This window comes from Bidens hawaiensis, unplaced genomic scaffold, assembly GCF_021521415.1.
Source record: "Bidens hawaiensis isolate Kalapana, Puna unplaced genomic scaffold, B.hawaiensis_p1.1 tig00419604_1, whole genome shotgun sequence".
Classification (NCBI taxonomy): domain Eukaryota; kingdom Viridiplantae; phylum Streptophyta; class Magnoliopsida; order Asterales; family Asteraceae; genus Bidens; species Bidens hawaiensis.
In genome coordinates, this window is record NW_027504912.1 from 312,996 (window position 1) to 334,933 (window position 21,938).

At 34.0% G+C, this 21,938-nt stretch overlaps 2 protein-coding genes across 4 annotated transcripts; both read left to right on the top strand.

The window, feature by feature from the left end:
* Positions 1-13,122: 13,122 nt before the first annotated feature.
* Positions 13,123-16,509, top strand: LOC143609396 (GBF-interacting protein 1-like). 3 transcript variants are annotated; one of them, XM_077084161.1, is made up of 9 exons: positions 13,123-13,536; positions 13,711-13,754; positions 13,845-13,956; positions 14,227-14,335; positions 14,428-14,624; positions 14,710-15,251; positions 15,332-15,436; positions 15,519-15,866; positions 15,949-16,509. In XM_077084161.1, the coding sequence occupies exons 1-9, from the start codon at positions 13,359-13,361 to the stop codon at positions 16,177-16,179; spliced, it is 1,866 nt and encodes a 621-aa protein (XP_076940276.1). In that variant the 5' UTR covers positions 13,123-13,358; the 3' UTR covers positions 16,180-16,509. The 3 variants fall into 3 exon arrangements, with proteins under 3 accessions (XP_076940276.1, XP_076940273.1, XP_076940275.1); XM_077084158.1 differs by having other exon boundaries at positions 13,124-13,536; positions 14,221-14,335; XM_077084160.1 differs by having other exon boundaries at positions 13,124-13,536; positions 13,848-13,956; positions 14,221-14,335.
* A 569-nt stretch (positions 16,510-17,078) lies between these two features.
* LOC143609391 (uncharacterized) lies at positions 17,079-17,612 on the top strand. The gene has a single exon (XM_077084154.1). It carries the CDS (start codon positions 17,079-17,081, stop codon positions 17,610-17,612), a length of 534 nt encoding a protein of 177 aa, XP_076940269.1.
* The last annotated feature ends 4,326 nt before the right edge of the window (positions 17,613-21,938 follow it).

A 21,938-nucleotide genomic window follows, 5' to 3' on the forward strand; every position in this document is an offset into this window, starting at 1 on the left:
GAGATTAACTAACAATCAATAAGTTAAAACTATATACAAAACACCAATAATTCTCAACCTAAAACAATCAATACCTAATAGATTAACTAAAAAATCAATAAGTTAAAGTATATACAAAACATCAATAACTCTCAACCTTAAAAAATCAACATCTAATAGATTAACTATAAATTAATAAGTTAACCTAAAATCAGTAAGTTAAAGTATATACAAAACATCAATAACTCTTAACCTAAAACAACCAATACCTAAGATATTAACTAACAATCAATAAGTTAAACTATATACAAAACTTCAGTAAATCCTAACCTATAACAATCAATACCTAATAGATTAACTAAAATCAATAAGTTAAAGTATATACAAAACATCAATAACTCTCAGCCTAAAACAATCAATACCTAATAGATTAACTAAAATCAATAAATTAAAGTATATACAAAACATCAATAACTCTTAACCTAAAACAATCAGCATCTAATAGATTAACTATAAATCAATAAGTTAAACTAAATCTAAGACATCAATAATTCTCAACATAGCACAGTCAATACCTAAGAGATTAGCTAAATATCAATAAGTTAATTAGTTAAAAATCAATAAGTTAACCAACAGACAAAACATCAATAATTCTCAACATAAAACAATAAAACCTAAGAGATTAACTAAAAAAATCAATGAGTTGATTTCAAATCGTTTAATCAAATCGCAAAGAGAGTAAAGTGAAGAAGCTTACTTGAGTATCAACTGGATTCAAGTTGATTTCAGAACGATCTTCATTGATTGATAATTGCTCAAAACTATTCTCAGGCTAAAACATTGAAAACCTAAGTGATTAACTAAAAAATCAAATCGTATAATCAAATCGCAAATCGCAAAGAGAGTAGAATGAAGAAGCTTACTCGAGTATCAACTGGAATCAAGTTGATTTCAGATTGATCTTCATTGATTGGCATATGTTCAAAATTCATATCAATTTGAGAGTACTCGTACGGATTCATCATGTTGGTTTTCTTTCCCTCATTTTTTTCAATTTAGCCAATTTATAAGTCAGCGAGTCATCTCATTTAGACACATGCAGAAATACAAATATATTTAACGTATAAACACATTTTAATAGCGAAAATATAAGTGATTAACAAATGAGGGAAATAGATTAACTAAACCGCCCAAACCGATCACAGGTCTGGTTTTACGGTTGGTTTGAAAATTTTTAAACGGCGCCGAACAGAGGTTTACCGTTTGTACCAAAAACCAACTGTATAAAACCCAAGCCAACCGCATGTTTAAATTAAATTGAATTTTTAAATATTATATGTTATATATATATATTGTATTCAAATTTATTACTATGCATGTTTAAATAAAAACTATTAGTTCTTATATATATTACTATATAGTATATACTCACTATAAATAAAAAATGGGCTCAGCCCAAATTCAAAATACTCAAATATTTAATTAGCATGTCCGACTTTTTAAATTGTAACCTAAAGTTGGAGATTAAGTTTGTAAAAATCAGTTAGTTAATGAGAGTATTACTATGATATATCAAACATTATTTGAACATTTTGTATAAAATTCGACAGCATGTTCAAACCGTGAAACCAAACCCTTACTAACGGTTTGGTTTAAGAATTCAATGGTTTGGTTTCAGTTTACGAAAATACATTTGGTTTGCGGTTTGCCCTAAAAACAAGAAGTGAAAGAAATAACATCGGAGATCCTTTTTCTTTTCCTCATTTGTAGAAAGAAATAGAAAGAAAACAAAAAGGGTTTGAGAAGAAAACGGCGGATGGATGAATGTTATTTATAGCCACATTGCAAAACCCTAGTTTATTATCTAAATTACCATAATACCCTTGGGCCTTTTAGGGTGTGTTTGGTTGGGTCTGATGGATGAATGTTATTTATAGCCACATTGCAAAACCCTAGTTTATTATCTAAATTATCATAATACCCTTGGCCCTTTTAGGGTGTGTTTGGTTGGGTCTGAATGAAGCCATTCAGAGGATAAAGTCTGAATTGCTCAGATATGGATGTGTTTGGTTGCTTAAAATTAAACATCTTAATGGTTCGACCAATCTATGAATCATTCAGCTTTCACAAGTCGCTGAACCATTCAGCAGACCGATATGCCCTTCACCTCCACACCATCTCCCCTCCCATTCTTCACCACTGATCTTCGTCACCAATCTTCACCTCTGCATCATCGACCACCCACTACCATCGGAACCCGCCTCTCGCCGCCAGACCTCGAACAAGACATTTTTTCTGCTCCATTGATTCCATTCGTTTCTAACCAGGTCCAATTTCTATTTCTGATTCAATCGATTTCTATTCCATCCTCAATCGATTCAATAATCGATTCAGATTTAATCAATTTCTTATTTCTATTTAATCCACTTTTTTATTGTTTTAATTCAACTGATTCGGTTTAATCGATTTTGATTCCATGTGGTTGGGTTTAGTATTTTGTTTAATCATATGGGGTTGTTTCAATTTTGAAGAAATTGATTAAAGATTGGTTTTTTATAAATGTTATTCTTGATAAAGTTAGATTTTTATGTGAATTTATGAGGTTTGGATGACGGGTTTGATTTTCTTGTTTTATCGTCTGGGCTTGCAATTTGTTTAGTTTGTACGAGTGTGTATAAATATTTACCAAAAGGATAGATTCATGGTAATTTTTGTCAATTTTTTTGCAAATTGATGGATGTTTTTTTATCAATTTGTTTGTATAATGGATCTTTAACAATCGATATTTAATAATTTATTGGTGCTGTAATAAGTTGTAAAAATGGTGTTGTAATTGCTAAAAGATAGTGTTGTTAAGTGCTGTAAATAGTGCTATGATATGCTGTTAATTGGTGCTGTAGTAAGCTGTGAAAATGGTGTTGTTAAGTGTTGTAAATAGTTTTGTGATATGTTGTTAATTAGTGTCGAATTGCTGAAATATGGTGTTGTGAATAGTACTATTATATGTTGTTAATTAGTGCTGAAATTGCTGTAATTTGGTGACGTAAATTGCTGTAAAATGGTGCTGTATATTTTGTGAAACTATGATGAAAGTTTTAGTAAAAACAATGCTTAAATATGTTGTAAGTGTTTCTTTAACAAATTGCAAATGGGTCAAAAGTGGTTGTGTATGAAATTAGTATATGGTAAACTTATATGGTTTGGTGACATAGGTGGACAACAAGAACCCATGTAAGTGTTTCCATACAAACTTATTATAAAATGGCATTTACTAGATCGTTCAAGTTTGTAAGGTTTTATGAACGAGGTAATTAGAACATGTATGGGAATACCGAAACGAATGTTTTGTACGAACTTACAGAATGACATCTGATAAGGTTTATTAAGGATATACGAATAGACGATTTTGGGATTATAAATAAATGATGTTCTATGAGTTGAACTAATGAAGTCGAAAATTTACAGATACATCTTTTTTTAACCTTTGATTAAATTTTTATGGTGTACACTTGTACATGATTATAGAAACACTTATACGATATAATTATATATGTAGACAAGGCTTCGTCATATTGCAGCTCGGGTATGAAATCTCGGATTAGATCAAGAAGAATATTTTGCGTACGTTAATGGGAACAAAATCTTGTTTTTGTATTTATTAATGTTTTTGCTGCACTTAAATATAGTACACAATTATGTGTTGGAGGTTTCTGAGATAATTAACATATGAGTTTGTATTATCTAATTAACATTGGTTAATTATAATGAAAGTTTGTTTAAAGATGTATTTTGGTTGGTTATAATGAATGTTTTTATCATTCAGTACAATTATTAGGAGTTATGACTAAGGGTATGTTTGGCAAAACTATCTAGTAGCTGTTAGCTGAAAGCTGGAAGCTTGGCCTGAAGCTGGTAGCTGTAGCTTTTTAAATATTTTTAAGTGTTTGGAAGAGTAGCAGAAGCTTTTAATAAAACTAGTTGGTTGCCCGCGTGGTGCTACGGAATGGGCGCACAACCTAACATTAACCACATAATCAGTGTCGGTACATGATTCACCTGATGACAGTGCATACATAATCCGAATGTAGACGTGTAATTCATGGAAAGGCCGTAAGCGTGTAACTGATGTCGAAAATCAAGAAACAAAGCTGAAATATATAATAATTTCAAATAGATAATTTTTTAAACCAACCTATTTTGATGATCTGAATCCTTTTCTAAACAGACATTGTTCTAATATGAAACATGTTATGTTCTGACCTGACCCCTTTCGACTCAAAAGTGTACCGACATGAACCGAACTAATTTCACCCTTTTTGTATCGACTCATTCTAACCCTAATTTGGTCTTTCACATGACTTGAGCTCACATGACTCGACTTGTTACCGATCGTAACCGATAATCACGTAGTATGTTAATTTTTTAAAGTTAAAAAAATATAAGAATATCATACTCAAATTAAAGAGAATAAAATGCTCGTTTTTATGATGTATTTTTTTTAAACAAATTATTAACGTGTGAAAAAGTTACGGCCCCTAAAAAAGTTATGGGGGTGGTTAGTTTTGAATAAGGGTTAAATGTGTAACTATTATATAAATTAACAAAAGTTGATAGAAGTTCAAGTACCGAACTTGTAAAGTTAAATGTAAAAGCTTGTAGCTAGCTTTTTCTCAAACGCTAGTAATAGTGGCGTTCATATATGGAGCTTTTTCTACCAACCTAAAAGATTGAAGCTACCTTAACCAAACAAAACTTTTTATTGAATAGCTAGAAGCTCTTAAAAGCTCATTGCCAAGCATACCCTAAATAGATATATTTTATTAACCACGAAATAGTTTAAAGGCGTAAAATAGTCATTCTGCACAATCATTCTGAGGTCCAAACAAACAACACTTTACTGGTTCAGCACTTACTGATTCAGATTCTCTTAATCATTCAGACCTCTTATTGATTCAGCACTTGCCAAACAACCCCTTAGTTTTCTTCTACAACGATTGTATCACTTTTGTCCCTTAAAATACATACACACATGTGTCTCCATGTGTATGTGTGTGTCATACTACCTTACATACGTACATGTATGTGATATTACTATGATAATTATTAACAATAATATAATATAATAATAATAGTAGTAAATAACAAAAAATAACCTAATTTTTTATAATTCCGGACATGGTCTAACCAGCAACCTTAACCATAGAGTTAGTAATACTGGTACGCTGACAATGTAAAATACTAAAAATAATTACCAAGTCTTGTATAAAAAAAATGCATGTACCGGTATAGATAATGATGTCTTGTATATTATGCTGACAGGTCCGGGTACGTTTTTTATGAGGAACCTAAACCTGGAACGGGCCCGTGGGTCGGGTAGGACCAGGTCTGGTTCCGAGTCAGGTCCAAAACCGGGTTTTTTCACCCGATGACACTCCCTACATGTATGAACCACTCAAGGACAAATATCTTTTCACATTTAGCAGCCAATACTACCATATAACAACGTAACGAAATCACTAATAATTTTAAATATTTAGAACCAGGCGCATAGTAAATCCCCATAATAGTAGTGATACTCGTATAACTTGTGTTAGAGAAAAAACAATATGTTTAAAACAACATTGATCGGTCGATAAAACATAGGCGTTCGTAAAAACGGGGTGTTGCGACGGTGAATCGAAACAAATTTAGTCGGTTAGGTTAGTTACGCTACAATACTAGTACCAAACCCAACTAATGAATTCGACAAATTAACATATTTCAACAACCAAAGAAAAAAGTCAAATAAAACAAGCAACAATTATATTTGTGGAACCAACAATGTGTTTTAGGAATTCTTTCTTCCGCGAGATCTTCGGTTCTTGTCAACGGGTCTCTTACCTTTGAATTCCAATGGTCTAAAGGTATTAGACAAAGCGGTCTGTTAACTCCGTTAGTTATTATGGTATTTGATTTTAATAATATAATTTCTATGTCTACTATTATGACATTAATTAAGCGCCGTTTAAAAAAAACAGCTTATATATTTTGTTACTCGTTAAGGCTATGAGCCTTTTTATTTTGGCTCAGTCGAGTAAGTTAAATCATCGGAGATGACCCTGCAAATAACAATAAAGTTTTTAGAAAAATAATTAGCACATTTTAGTTTTTTAAAAATTGGATCGAATATAGTTGGGCTTAACACGTACAAATAATTAATAAACAACCCATTTCAATCTTCCTAACAAAATAAAAATGCAATAATTTCACTCAAATTGGTAATAGAAATAAGGCAAATTGGATTAAAATAATCTCACATTTTGTGTATTAGACAACAATAATCTCATTTGAGTTATTTCCCTTTGGTAGTTCCACATTTTTCATGTTTTTTGGTTTATGATCCCCCCATGTTTTTTGGTTTATTTTTTTTTAACGTGGCTTGATGTATTGGCAATTATAAATCCTACATGCCCGTGACTTGGCTTTTATTTTATTTCTTGTTTCTACTTCTGATTTTATTAACCAAGAAATAATGTTTCCGAATCAAAGCTTCCGTTGAATATTAAATCTTTTCCGGTAAACCAGAAAGTTTTATTTTTCATGGCGAGTGTTGTTTCAGTGATGTTTTGATTCAAGGCGATTGTGTCCGACTGAAGCTGCTCCATTTTCCATACTTCAGGCTCCGTCATCAGAAAGAATAAGGGTTTGGGTTTGATTACAGTGTTGCCGGAGAACCGGGAAGTGGGAATCCGACGAGTTGGAGTTTGCCGGAATTGGTTATTCTACAAGATAATGACGCGTTGACAGGTGAGTCAGCGTTGACTGAGCAGATTGTGGTTGTGGGTTTGGTGAGGTTGAAGTAGTATACGGAGAAAATGAAGTGTTTACCGGAGGTTAGTGATCGGAGAAAGCCGGCGGCTAAGACGGAGTTGTTGGATAACAGGATTCTCTTATTAATGCATAAAATCATAAAAATAAACAAGAAATCATAATAAAAAGTCAAGTCACAGTCAGGTAGGATTTTTAATTACTAACACATTAAGCCACGTCAGCCAAAAATTAACCCCGTTAACTATTTTTAACGGGGGATCATAAACCAAAAAAAACATGGAAAATGTGGGATTATCAGAGGGAAATAACTCATATGAGATTATTATTGGTCAATACATAATAGGTGAGATTATTATAATTCAATTTACCTAAATTTATGTCACACCCTCAAAATCCATTAACGGAGTTTTACCGTCAGAGGGTGTGAACTAACAGGATCGGAATCATCAGTTATAATCAAACCGTAAAACAAAGTTTCAAAACCATGAAAACGTTTACGAGTAAATAAATGCGGAAGCGTAAAAACCTTTAATCCAAAAGTTGCGTCACGCAGGACGACTTAAAACCTATGGTAACCGTTAAAAATAAGTTTGCATAACAAAAGCGTTTTCAATCAATGCATGTTCCTAAACCGCGCGCCCGCCTCGGCTACCTGAGAATAACATACTAAAAGTGTCAACACAAGGTTGGTGAGTTCACAAGTTATATAAAAATAAATCGTTTAGCGTTTGCGTTCAGCGTTTTGCGTTACAACGTTACAGCGTTTTGCGTTACAGCGTTACAGCGTTTTGCGTTACAGCGTTACCAGATAGTGTTATGTCAATTATATATCTATAGGTAGCTAGCCTATAAAGCAAGTATTACTAAGTGTTCGACACCGAAGCTGACTCGTTTATTAAGTGCCTTGTCACCAGGTCATCCAGACCATGGTACGTGTTAGCCAAAATTACACCCGCTCGACCTCCAGTCGAGTTTAGCGTTGGGTGGGGTTTGTCAAACCCAGTAGTACTACTCAACAGTGACTCGCTATTCTAAATATTAACCGGTTCGATGTGTAGGACTTCAAATGTTTCGTTTGCCACTTAGCCTTTACAAGTGATATATAATTTTTATAACAAAATCTTAAATGCGTTGTGGAGTATGTTATCTCCCACAAGTGAAAAGCGTTTGAAAACAGTTTAAAGAGGGGAAAGTGAAACTCGCTGTTTGCGAAGAATTTCCAAATTTAAATCACCAAGATGCGCGTCACCGAAAAACTCTCTCTAGCGTTCTAAAACAACAAGGAGATTTTTCTAAGTGTCGGAATATTATCGAGTCTCTAGACCAGTCACATAATACCTATGCACATAACATGTTTCGTGTTTCGTTTGTGAATCGTGTGTGACTTTAACAAGGGTATTTGTGATACATTACATATGCAAGCAATCATATACGTGTCATGTATTCATAAAGTACATCACTAGCAGTTACTCTCCGTAAGGGCAATTTGGTCAAATCATTACAATCAATTAGCTATTATTCCCCGCAAGGGCATTTTGGTCAAAACACGACAATTAATTTGCAATCATTCCCCTCAGGGGCAATTTGTGTAATAAATTAGCAAGTATCATGTTTCATGCATTTTCACAAAACTCAGCAGCTAGTTTCACCGAGACAGAAATCCTACTTGAAAGATTGTACTATTCCACCGATCATAGCATCTCAATTAATTTACCAAAAATCATCACAGAAGCATATATGTCTTAGGTTTCTAGAACATATTTAATTATATTTTTATTCCACATAATTTTCTCACAATCATCAAATCATTACAGCAAACTCATAACAGTCAAATTCATGCGCAACAGAATTTTATTTGCAATTCCCGTTAAACGAAAAATCCAATAAATGCAAGACCACTTGGGCTAGGTTCCTAACTCAATGAGTCAACTTTCAGAAGTGGAACCAACCCAATTGGTCTCGTAGTTCATGAGATACAACATTTACAAAACAACCTAACAGCAGGTCTAACAGCTCAGCTTTGCACAACGTTTTTGTAAAATCATAAAAGTTAACCTTTACTTGTCCAAAAATTACAAATTTATACTCTATGGAAACTAGACTCAACCTAGTTTACTGTAGTACCAATAATCTCAACCAATTTTCATATTTACACTTCGTTACAGTCACTTAAACATCAAATACACATTCTGTCCAGAAACTGTTTGCATCCAAACTCAACATATTAACAACCTATGAACTATCATACATTCATATGATCCTCTAGACTCCATAAACACCATCCATGCACATCAATTACATATTACATACTTGATTAGGGTTTGTGTTTGAACTCAAATCAAAGACACAACAATCAACATGTTACAATATCAATTCTACTTATCAAATCATTACTCAATCAACAACAATCATATTGATTACATGTATACATGAAATCGGCTGCTAGGGTTTGTTATTAACCCAACAAACATCAAAATCAAGTAGTAAAGATGTATAGGATGATCAATTATACCTTCCTAGCACCTAGTTCTTCAATCACAAGCTTGATTTCTTGATTGAATGTGTGTATAAAGTAGACGGCAGCCAAGGAGAGGGGGGGTGGGGTTCCGATCGGGGTTAGGGTTAATAATAATAATAATAATAGTTAGGGTTAAGTTAATGATATATTTATAAACATAACAAGTTACACTCAAGTCCCTCCACTTTCAATTGTTGTTTTTTTTCTAACTTAACTAACTTATTTCTTGTTTCTTGTCTAGCATTACACACAATATAATCAAGTAACACATATGTTAACACATAATTATTATGTTGACGTTTTTCATTTATTCATCAATCGTTTGCGTCAACTCGTTTGCGTTTCGGTGCAAATCCCGAAAGACTACACATGTAGTAAGTGTTAAGCGTCATTTAAACCCTAGTTTAAATGTAATGAAGTGTGTGTTATAGATTCAATGATCTTAAGTTTGAATTGACGGAGTTGAGTTAACGGAGTTAACCTGAAATTGACGATTGTCACAATTTAAAATGCAAGAGACATATAATTCAACATTAAAATGAAAAGGTTACATAGTTTAAACGTCAATGAAAAACCAAAGCATACATGAAAACTGAAACAACTGGCACGTGAACGCAAGCGTAGGTACATCATGATATTACTAAAAAAAACAACAGAAAACATTAAGCGACACCATATTCACACAAGATCAACTCAATTGACAACACGAGCAAACTTAGTCCTTTTAATAGGCAACTAGCCCTCTTCTGCCTCATCTTTAGAACTACCGATCTCTACAATATCCTCCCATTTCCACTTATCAAGTATCTTCGACCGTTTGTTAATTCTTTGAGTCTTGTGAACCTAAAGTTAAGAAACACGAATTCACTTCCCTTAACGGGTCCTGGATCCAATGAGTCCACATGGTAGGATATGGATAACAACCGATACGATACGAGCGCAATTCCCCAAAGTCCAATGACCGAAACCTGCAAAACAAACACCCTGAGCTCGTTACGGGAAGGACAAGAGGGGGGTCTTCCCGTAACCACCCTCCGGCGTGAGAATAAGTACAATTCCGATGAAGATAAAAGTATTTAAGTATTGAGAGAGTACAGTGAGTGTGAATTAATTCCTCATGGGGATTGGAAGGGTATTATAGCCGAAGAGTGTGGGAATATGATTGGGCCAACTGTCCTCTTTGAAGATGCTCTCGTAACCGCCTGGACACGTGTCCCCGAATGATAGGTTGAGCTATACGTCGCATGTGTGTGAGTATAACAACATGGACACGCGTCTGTGTATGATAAGGTGACGTACGATCCTGGCCATGTGCATGGTTATAACAACCTGGCCAGCTGTCCTTTTTTCACTGGCCGAGAGATCACGTATTGCCCAATAAAGCATCTTGGTAAATCTTCTAGAAAGTAATTAGTTAATTACAGTTGTCCCATGATGTCACCTATTGATTCTTCTCGCTGATAATTATGCTATCACGCGGATGACTCTTGAGGACGTCTAGATTATTCCGCTAGTATTCTCTTTAGGACGTATCATTGTTCTTCCTTTGATGTGTCAAGCGGTGATCCATATGTCCCGCGGGTGTCCTGTAGGGAACTTTCTGTTGACCCGCATGTGGTACTTAAGGGTATTTAGGTCTTTTTGGTACCCTACCTCTATATATGGGTAATAATAACAATCAAATATCAGTTTGTTAAGTATAGGTTTTGGTTAAATACATTTATAAAGTAAAGAGTTATCAAGATTCAAGCAAATCTATAAGGGTTATTTTGTATTTTAAGGAAATAAAAGTATATATATAGACAGAATTACATAAATTGTCCTTTATGTTTGCACTAAATTTCAGTGGTTGTCATTTATCTTTAAAAGTAACATATTTTATACTTTACGTTTCTAAATGTTACACCGTTGGTCCTTTAGCCCTAACCCAGTTAGTTTTTACCGTTAAGTATAGTCACGTGCCTTGCACGTGAGGGTAACTTAGTCATTTTACCTACTTATTTAAAAAAACATTTTAAAAATAAAAGAATACATACATATATGTATATATATATGTATGTATTCTCTCTCTCTCTCTTCCGTTCATACACCATCACCACCACCGTTTCTCCGGTGAGCCTCCACGGCCACCGAAACCCCTACCCCACCAACCTCTCTCCTTCCCTTTTAAACAATGGCCGGAAACCACTACCACCGGAAACCACCGCCGCACCGTCGTCGTACCCACCTCCGCCATGACTTACTTTCATTAAATCTACCACAGCAACCTTTCTGTCTCCCATCGACAACACCATCTGAAAACCTATGGCCATAAACACCGTTGTGCCTTTGCGGTGAACTCCTGGTGGCGACTGCGTTGCTACTTGTAAATGGATTTTGCAGATCTGAAACTCATTTCTCAAAGAATAGATCCGAAACGACTTAAGGAGGCTGTCGTAGTGGCTGACGAAGGTTTGAGTTGGTTGCAAGGTTATGGGTTATCACCGGAAAAAAAGACCTCTTTATACAGATCCGAAACGACGACGGTGTGGCGGCGGTTTCCGATGGTGGTGGTTTCCGGCAAATGTTTAAAAGGGAAGGAGAGAGGTTGGTGGGGTAGGGGTTCCGGTGGCCGTGGAGGCTCGCCGGAGAAACGGTGGTGGTGATGGTGTATGAACGAAAGGACGAGAGAGAGAGAGAGAGAGAGCGGTGGTAGTGGTTTCCGGCCATTGTTTAAAAGGGAAGGAGAGAGGTTGGTGGGGTAGGGGTTTCAGTGGCCGTGGAGGCTCGCCGGAGAAACAGTGGTGGTGATGGTGTATGAACGATTGAAGGGAAGGAAGAGAGAGAGAGTGAGAGAGAGAGAGAATATTGTATGTATATATTCTTTTATTTTTAAAATGTTTTTTTAATAAGTGGGTAAAATGACTAAGTTACCCTCACGTGCAAGGCACATGACCATACTTAACGATAAAAACTAACTGGGTTAGGGCTAAAGGACAAATGGTGTAACATTTGGAAACGTAAAGTATAAAATATGTTACTTTTAAAGATAAAGGGCAACCACTGAAATTCAGTACAAACATAAAGGACAATTTCTGTAATTCTGTCTCTATATATATATATATATATATTGTAAAGATTTAACGTGATATGATTAAGTAAACAAAAACAATGACATTTACATAAAATAATTGCACCATATACATTAGGTCACATTGAGCGAAGTCGGGGAAAAGCCGTGCCAATTGTGATAAAATGGGACCCCCTCGATTTAGGGTTTTTCCCACATGAATCGGTAATTAATCACTGGTTTCTCACGGATGGAATTGTGTGGGTGGCCTGCTATATTTTTTCTTAAGTAGTTCATCAATCTTATATATTTTCACATATTTATGTTCTCTTAACTCTTCACCCATCCAAATAAAAAAAATAGCTTTAAAATATACTTTCACGTAACAGATTCGATTCATTACTATATTTAATGCTTTAACTTTTTTAAATTAATTACATTCAACACGTTTAACTTATTAATTATTTTTAACTCGGTACTTGAACCAATAAATAATTAGTTACATTATTATTGTAATTTGATCGTCATTTAGTTTTTACATTTATTGATCATTTATTTTTGTTTTTACGTATTTTTTCACACTAATTTAATTATTTTTTTGTATTCTAAAGTTAAATTAAAACGGTGAAAACCAATACAAAATATGACGACACCGTGCTGTTTAGGACAGAACGGAACAATATCGCAACGTGTTAGACAATATTCAAAGGACTATTATAGTGTAGTAACTAAAATCAAAAGGACCAAAACATACAACCTAAAGAAACACACATCTCTCTCTCTCTCTCTACAAACACAAAATCAGATCAATTTAATTCAATTCAAAAACCCTTAACCAAACCAACCAAAGTCTTTCTCTTCTTCATCTTCATATTCATCTTATTCTTCATTTACCCATTTAATCATTCAATCTTTTATTATCAATCTATACATAACACAAGTTCTTGATTCAAACCCACATCAATTCAACAATAATAATCTCCACTGTTTGTATCAAAGACGATGAATAATAATAACAATAGTGGAGGAGTTAAGCTTTCAATCCCACATACCCTTAGAAAGACGATTCTAAGCCTGAAAGAGATCACGGGTAATCATCACAGTGAAGATGAGATATACACAATGCTCAAAGATTGTAACATGGATCCAAATGAGACTGCCCAGAAGCTTCTTTCTCAAGGTAACCCATTGTTCTTCTTTCAAGATCCTTGTTTTTGATCTGGGTTTTCACCTCTCATTTTGTTTCTTTTAGGGTTAGGTTTTTTTATTATTATTTTTATATATATTTTTGGGTTTATTTATATGGATTTAAAATGTTAAGGAAATTAAAGGTCTTTACTTTGGTTTTATGCAGATCCTTTTCATGAGGTGAGGAGGAAGGGAAACCGAAAGAAAGAGGTAAGACGAATGAGTCCCTGAATTCGGTTAGTGTAAAAAGTTTTAAGCTTTTTTTATTAAGGTGATTAAGTTATTGTTTGTTTGTTTCAGCAGAATCTTGTTAAGGAGTCTACGGATGCTAAGTGGAAACCGGGGATGCAGGGTCGGGGAAACTGGGGCGGTAGGGGTAACAGTAACTACCCGTCTCGCCACATTGTTCATGGTAATTTACGAGTTGAATGTAATTACATGCTTTATTTGTTGTATTGATGACGCTTATTATTCTTCGTTGAACTCTAAAGCCAATAAATGAGTGTTTGGATGTGTGTTTTGAAAGTGATTACTTTTGCAACTTCGAGAATTAGATTTAGAATTTTAGAGTTTTAGAATATCAGTTAAGATTGGTTTTTGTCTTTAAGACGGTTATTACATGTAAATCAAGGACTAGTGTTGTAATGAGCTAACAATATGATTTTTGAAAACCTAGATGCAGGCAGTAGCAGGAAGGCTTTATCTGGAAAAGAAAATGAAATAAATCAAGGTGCAGTTGATGGTGTAATTCTGCCTGCACCTCGTGATAAGAAGAATAAAGCGGTTGCAAGGTGTTTATTTATTTACAGTATAATAATCTTTTAATTTAAATGTATAAGGCTTAAATCCTCACAAGTTACAATTTTTCTTTGATTATTTTCAGTTCTTCCATTGTTGCTGATAATAAGGAATCTGAAGTCAAAATTTTGACTGCTGCTTTGGGAGATTTGTCTGCTGACCCTGTTCTTCCCGAAAGTCAACAAACTTCTCTTGAAAAAGTCAACGAGACCTTGGTTGAGAATAAAAGGCCACCTTCAAATTACAATAACAGGTCACAACAAGCGATCACGTCTCACAAGGGTATTAAATCATTTGACTCATAACTCTTGTTTAATGAATTTAAAGTGAAATATGTATGATATTTTATGTTTTTTTTTTATTACAGTCGGTTCTGGTAAGGAATGGAAGCCAAAACCAACAAATCTTGTTCCCATTTCCGTTCCAGTTGAAGTTGAAACTCATTCTTCATCAAAGATTGAAGCTGTTATTCTCGAGTCAAAGGAATCACAGATTCCAGATGGTCAACAGGTTATTATTCCAAACCACCTTCATGTTCCTGAAGCTGATAAACTAGGGTTCTGCTTTGGAAGCTTTGATGCTTCTTTTGGGCTTATTTTAAACACCTTGATTGGGCCTGGGCCCATGAGTGACAAGAGCCCATCTGTTTCCGAGGCTTCTGAGGAGATCACTGAACATATAGAGGAACATGCCAATAGGAATCAAGATGTGTTGCCAACAGCTGATGAAGTGTCGTCTAACGTGGTTTCTGATCACACCGAATCCAAGCAAGAGACTTCACTCCCAGTGCCAGGTAATCAATATCCAGTGGCTCATAACTTCATCCCACCGATCATTGGCAGCCAGCTGGCACCTTTTGAAAGCAACGAGTCTCAACCTCGTGATGCTTCTAGCGTCCCAACCTTTGTTGTAAGTATTTGATCTTTTTATTTTCAAGAATCATTTGAACTATTTATGTGATTCTTTTTGTATATTATTGTTAAATGTAGGTTCCACAACCGTTTGACCCAGTGGGATATTTTCACACACCCAAGTACAACGGAAACGTCTCGGTTTTATCTCATTCTCAACCGACTTCTCAGTCCTCACAGGAGGTTTGCATTCTTTTTTTCTTAATATACATGTACTTTTACAATTGTGGTTTAATAATATTTATTTAATGCGTTACAACAACAGGTTGGTGCGGGTCCCACACCGTTAGCGTCACAAGCAGGCGGGGTAATGCTGCCTCAGCAACCACTGCCGATGTTCAGGCAGCCGACTGGATTACATTTACCGCATTATCCTCCAAATTATATCCCATACGCCCCGTATTACCCTCCGTTTTACATTCCTCCACATGGCATTCCTCAGTTTTTGAGTAACGGTGCGTTCCCCCAACAACCGCCACCTGGCAGTATGCATCCGGCTGCCAAATATCCACTTCAGCAATACAAGCCTGTGACAGCTGGCAATTCAACTTCTAATGATGACATTGGTGCGTCTCAGTTGAAGGAAAGTAATGTTTACGTAACAGGACAACAGGTAATTTAACTATTCATTTAAATATCTAATACATTGTAATATCGTATTCATATATTGCTTACGTGACTATATTCATTTGCAGGCAAGTTCTTTTTATAATCTTCCTCAAGGGGGTCAAGTTGCATACGCACCGACACAAGCCCCGCACACAACTTTTGCTGGTATGTATCAACCAGTCACCACCACACCTGTTCACCCACTTCTCCAACAACCTCAGACAATGGCGAGCGGTGTTGACATGGTGGGACCCACATCTACAGTCTATCAGCAGCCGCCTCAGCCCCCTCAAATCAACTGGCCTAACAACTACTGAAAATCAATCCAGTCGCTTAGTTTTTAAAACCAGATTTGGAAAATGGTAGAGAAATCATGATAAAGATACAAAATGTTGGAGTTGAGTGTAAAGCGTTTCATAGGAGCCCGTTTTCAAGTTAGTTGAGCTCGTTTTCTCCCCTCGAGAGTTTGTGTAAGCCTGCCTATTCGTGTTAGAACCGCCATGAGAGTTGACTGTCTTGATTCTTGTCTCTTTTGACTTTTTTTTTTGGGTTTGAAAATTGAGATTTTATAGGTGGTATAAGTGTTGGGCTTTTAGAGGGTTTTGTTATTTTGGTGTTAACTGTAAAGTGATTTTTGATAGCAAGAGAGGATGATGTACTTGAACTGTAGTAATTGGTGCTCTTTTTTGATAGCAAGAGAGCAACGAGAATTTCTATCTCGTTGCTCTTTTTTAAAAAATAAGAGATAGAAATTCTTTAAAACTCTTTAAAAATGGAAAACAAAAATTTGTTTGCAAAAGATTCTGAGGAATCGGAACAACAAACAACTGAAATAATAAATTTCAGTGAAAATGAAAAAGGTTTTTTATCAGATTACATGATTAATTCTGATCAATTATCAAAAATTAACAAGCTTAAATTTAAGCTTAACTCTAAACAAGTTTTTAACCAACCTAATAATTTACAAAGTCTTGTTTCAAGAGCTTTTACTAGAAAAAATAAAATCTTTTATTGTTTCAACACTGAAGAAATCTCAGTGGATATAAGAGATACATCTGGAGAAGTGTATTTACCACTTCTAACAAAGGGAGAAATTGCAAAAAGACTTTTGCAAATAAAACCAGAATTAAGAAAGTCCCTCTCTATGGTACATATTGGCGCTGTAAAAATTCTCCTAAAAGCGCAATTTAGAGATGGAATTAACTTTCCAATAAAAATGGCTCTAGTTGATAATAGAATTATCAATAGACAAGATGCTCTCCTAGGAGCTATACAAGGAAATTTAGCATATGGTAAATTTATGTTTACTGTTTATCCTAAATTTGCCTTACATCGAGATTCAAAAGATTTCGATAAAACTTTAAGTTTCATACATCAATGTGAAAGAACCGACCTGATGGAACCAGGAAATAAAGTATTTACGATTAATTATTTAATCTCATATGCTTTAACAAATAGTACCCATTCAATTGAGTATAAAGAAAAAGAAAATATAGCTATAGAAGATATATTTTCAGAAATCGGAACCGTAGAAGGAAGTAAGTTCTCAGAACCTTCACAGTTACGAGAAAACTGGGCAATCGATATTGCTCGAAATAAACAAATACTTGTGTCCAAACCAAGGCATAGTTATGCTGGAACCTCTTCGCAATTAAGAGAAGCTGGTAACAGTGAACTCCAATTAATGAGGTCTATGTCTGAAAGGATAGATAAGTACGGAGAAATTTTAAAAGAAGTTGTTGGGATATAATGTCCTCAAAACTAATTTCAAATGTTATTGCTGCTTTAGAAGAAGAAATTGTTCATAAAGAAGCAGAAATAATCATATATTCAGCAAGAATAAATGAGCAAAAAACAAACTTTATATTAAGTTATGATAAAAGAACTCTTAATATAAAAATCCTAGAAAAGAAAATCATTACTGCAAAGAATGAAATCAAAAGTCTCAAAAAGAGGATGACAATAATATCTTCCATATGAGTTCGCTCGTAAAAATAGAAGAATTAATTAAAGAATTAATTAATAAAATAGACAACATGGCTACTAAAGAAAATTTAGAAGTTATTGCTGCCAAAATTATTAAGGATGTCTTAGACAAAATTGATGATCACGAAAAAACACAGCCTTCAACATCTGAAAGGCAAAAAGAAAAAATTTCTGAAAAACCACAGAAATATTCCTTTCCTAACTTCAACGTGGGAAATCCATCATTAGGAAGCTCCAAAAGTCCAAATGCGCTAACTTGGCCTTTTAACTCCAATGAAAAAGACCTGCAAAAGTCATAATAAAACAATGATCAAAAAATCTTTAGAGACAGCCTTTAAAAATACTCAATCTAAAAAGAATGAATATAAAATACTCATTCACAACATACAAATAAAAATTCATTACTTGATGAACGACATCAACATGGATCCCCAAGAAAGGCTTAATAATCTCGCTAAAGAATTTTCAGCCTTATATAAAATTAAGAACCATTTACAAGTTCTTAAGGAAAAAGAAATCATCATTACTATAGCTTAAATCAAAATGAGTTCTATTACGCAAAAATTAGAACAAGTTTTTGATGAACAATTAGATACTCTCCCTGTGGATCAAATTAATGAACTCGTTCAACTTTTGTCTTTAAGTGAAGATGAATGCGAGAAAAAATTTTTAGAAGATAAAAATTTAAACGAAAAATATTTCTCAAAAGAAACAGTTTTGGCTATTCCAGAGCCTAAAACAGAGGAAGAAGATTCTTCAGAAGAAGATGAAATTCCAAGACAAAGTACTAGAATGCATCAAGCTAGTACTAGTTATGGTAGAACACGCCATAAAAAAGCGAAAACTGAGTTCTCTATGCCATATCATAAGGGAATACCTAGTGCTAACAATGGAAGCTCTACTGCCATTGACACTATAAAAATTGACTGTATCTTTGACCTTGAAAAAAGGAAAGAGGTAATAGATAAATGGAATACCGAAATTAGCCTGATAATTCAGTCTAATGAAGAAGAATTCTCCAATGCTAAAACCTTGTTATTATTAATAGAACATAAGTCCGCAGGAATAATACAAGATTTTATCAAAGGAACCTCCTGGAATGAGGATTTAGATGGTATTGATCTTTTTGAACAAATTATTAACGCCTTATACACTATGTTTTTAGGCCTTGATTTTTTTTCTAATAAAGATCTAGAAAACCAGAAATTGCTTGAAAAAGCAAGACAAAACCTAACAAGAGCACAGTTATGTGACATCTGTCTTTTAGACGAATTCACCTGTTTGTTCGAAACAAATTTATATAAATTAAGCACAGGAGAATATCACTCTTGGGTTGAAGTCTATTTAATGAAAATTCCAATCGTTGGTGAAAAAGCCAAAGAAAGATGGAATAAAGAGAAAAACGGTTTAACAATGCATTCTCTTGGGTTTGCTACTAAAATTGTTAAAGAAGAAATTGCTACATATTGCGATTTCTCTAAGAAACAAAAACAGCTAAAAAGATTCAACAAAAACTGTTGCAAAAAATTAGCAGAAATTCCACAGTTATCTTTCGGCTGTGAGCAAATAAAAGATAAAAAATATTTCAAAAAGAAATATAAAAAAAGGTACAAACCAAAGAAAAGATTTTGGAAAAAATTTACTCCTGGTAAATACTTCTCAAAAGAAAAACCTAAAGTTTGTCCTCAAGGAAAAAAGAAATGTAGATGTTGGATATGCTCTGAAGAAGGGCATTATGCTAACGAATGTCCTAATAGACAAAAATTCCCAGAGAAAGCGAAGCTTATCTCTATAGCAAAAACTGATGGATATTTTCCATCTGAAGATATTTTTGAAGAATATAGGCATGTATATTCATTAAAAATAATTAGTGATTCATCTTCTGAAGACTTCTCTTCCGAAGAATCAGAATGAATAAAAATTTAATCATCAATTGGAAAGAAGACATTGTACACTTTTGTATTGATCTTCAAAAGGAAAAAGAGTTAGTATATTCAAACATAACTAACCCTAACTCAATTTATATCAAAGGAAAAATTTTCCTAAAAGGATATAAAATAATAACACTACACTGTTATATAGACACTGGGGCAAGTCTATGTCTAGCAAGCAAGTATGTTATACCCGATGAATTATGGGAAAATACTCCCAGAAGCATTGACGTAACAATTGCTAATCAAGAAACAATTAAGTTGGATAAAGTCTGTAGAAATCTGATTGTCTATTTCTCAGGAGAACCTTTTATTATTCCAACAATATATCAACAGGAATCAGGTATTGATATACTCTTAGGAAACAATTTCTGTCAGTTATATGGACCATTTACCCAATGGCTTGATAGAATATCTTTTCATCTAAATCAGGAAATGATTTTGATTAAAAAAGTAACAAAAGCTTTTCAATTAGGAAAGCCCGGATTTCTTGAATCTATGAAAAAAGATTCAAAAATAAAACAAATACCAGGTACTAATATAACTCAGGAAGTTATAAAACCTGAAGAAAAATATTTTCTAGAAATAAGAAAGTACCAAAAAATTGAAGAAATACTTGAAAAGGTATGCTCAGAAAATCCCATAGATCCAGAAAAATCCAAAAAATGGATGAAGGCGTCAATAGAGTTAATTGATCCAAAAACTATAATCAGGGTAAAACCTATGAAATATAGTCCCCAGGATAGGGAAGAATTTAAAAAACAAATTAAAGAACTATTAGATCTTAAATTAATAGTCCCAAGTAAATCTCCTCACATGTCTCCTGCATTCTTAGTTGAAAATGAGGCAGAAAAAAGAAGAGGAAAAAAGCGTATGGTTGTAAATTATAAAGCAATCAATGCAGCTACTAAAGGTGATAGCCATAACCTCCCATGTATGCAGGAGTTACTAACCCTCTTAAGAGGCAAAACCATTTTTTCAAGTTTCGATTGCAAAAGTGGTTTCTGGCAGGTACTATTAGACGAAGAATCTCAGTTATTAACTGCATTCACATGCCCAGACGGACATTATCAATGGAAGGTAGTTCCTTTTGGCTTAAAACAAGCTCCCAGCATATTTCAAAGACATATGCAAAACGCTTTAAGAGGATTAGAAGAGTATTGCACCGTCTACGTTGACGATATAATAGTTTTCTCAAACTCAGAAGAAAAGCATTATTTTCATGTTTTTTCAGTTCTAAAAACAATTGAAAAATATGGGATAATTTTATCTAGAAAGAAAGCTAATCTTTTTAAAACAAAGATAAATTTCTTATGCTTAGAAATTGACCAAGGGACTCATTGTCCTCAAAAACACATTTTAGAAAATTTGCATAAATTTCCTAATATCTTAGAAGACAAGAAGCATCTTCAAAGATTTTTGGGTGTTTTAACTTATGCAGAAAGTTATATCCCAAAGCTTGCAGAGCTTAGAAAACCGTTACAGGTTAAATTAAAGAAAGATTATGTATGGGAATGGAAACAATCCGATACTGATTACATAAAAAAGATAAAGAAAAAATTAACAGATTTTCCAAAACTTTATCTTCCAAAAGAAAAAGATTTTCTTATTATTGAAACAGATGCCTCAAATGATTTTTGGGGAGGAGTTCTAAAGGCTAAAACAGCCGAAAAGGAAGAGATATGCAGATACACTTCAGGAAGCTTTAAACCAGCTGAACGAAATTATCACAGTAATGAAAAAGAATTACTGGCGGTAAAAAATACTATCTCAAAATTTTCCATTTATCTCACTCCAGTAAAATTTCTAGTCAGGACAGATAACAAAAATTTTACTTATTTCCTTAAAACAAAAATTTCTGGAGATAATAAACAAGGACGCCTCGTCAGATGGCAGATGTGGTTCTCAAGATATGCTTTTGATATTGAGCACCTTGAGGGGCCAAAAAATGTCTTGGCTGATTGCCTTACACGTGATTTTCAAAATAATTGAAATCACTATTCACCCGGCTATAAATAAGAACCACACAGGTTTATATTTATCATCTCAAAATTCAATATTTCTTTTGATAAATAAAGAGGGTTCTGGTTTAGAAAATAAACTTTTCAAGAAAAGTTTTTTTTTATCCTCTCATGGATGAATTAAAGGCATTACGCCTT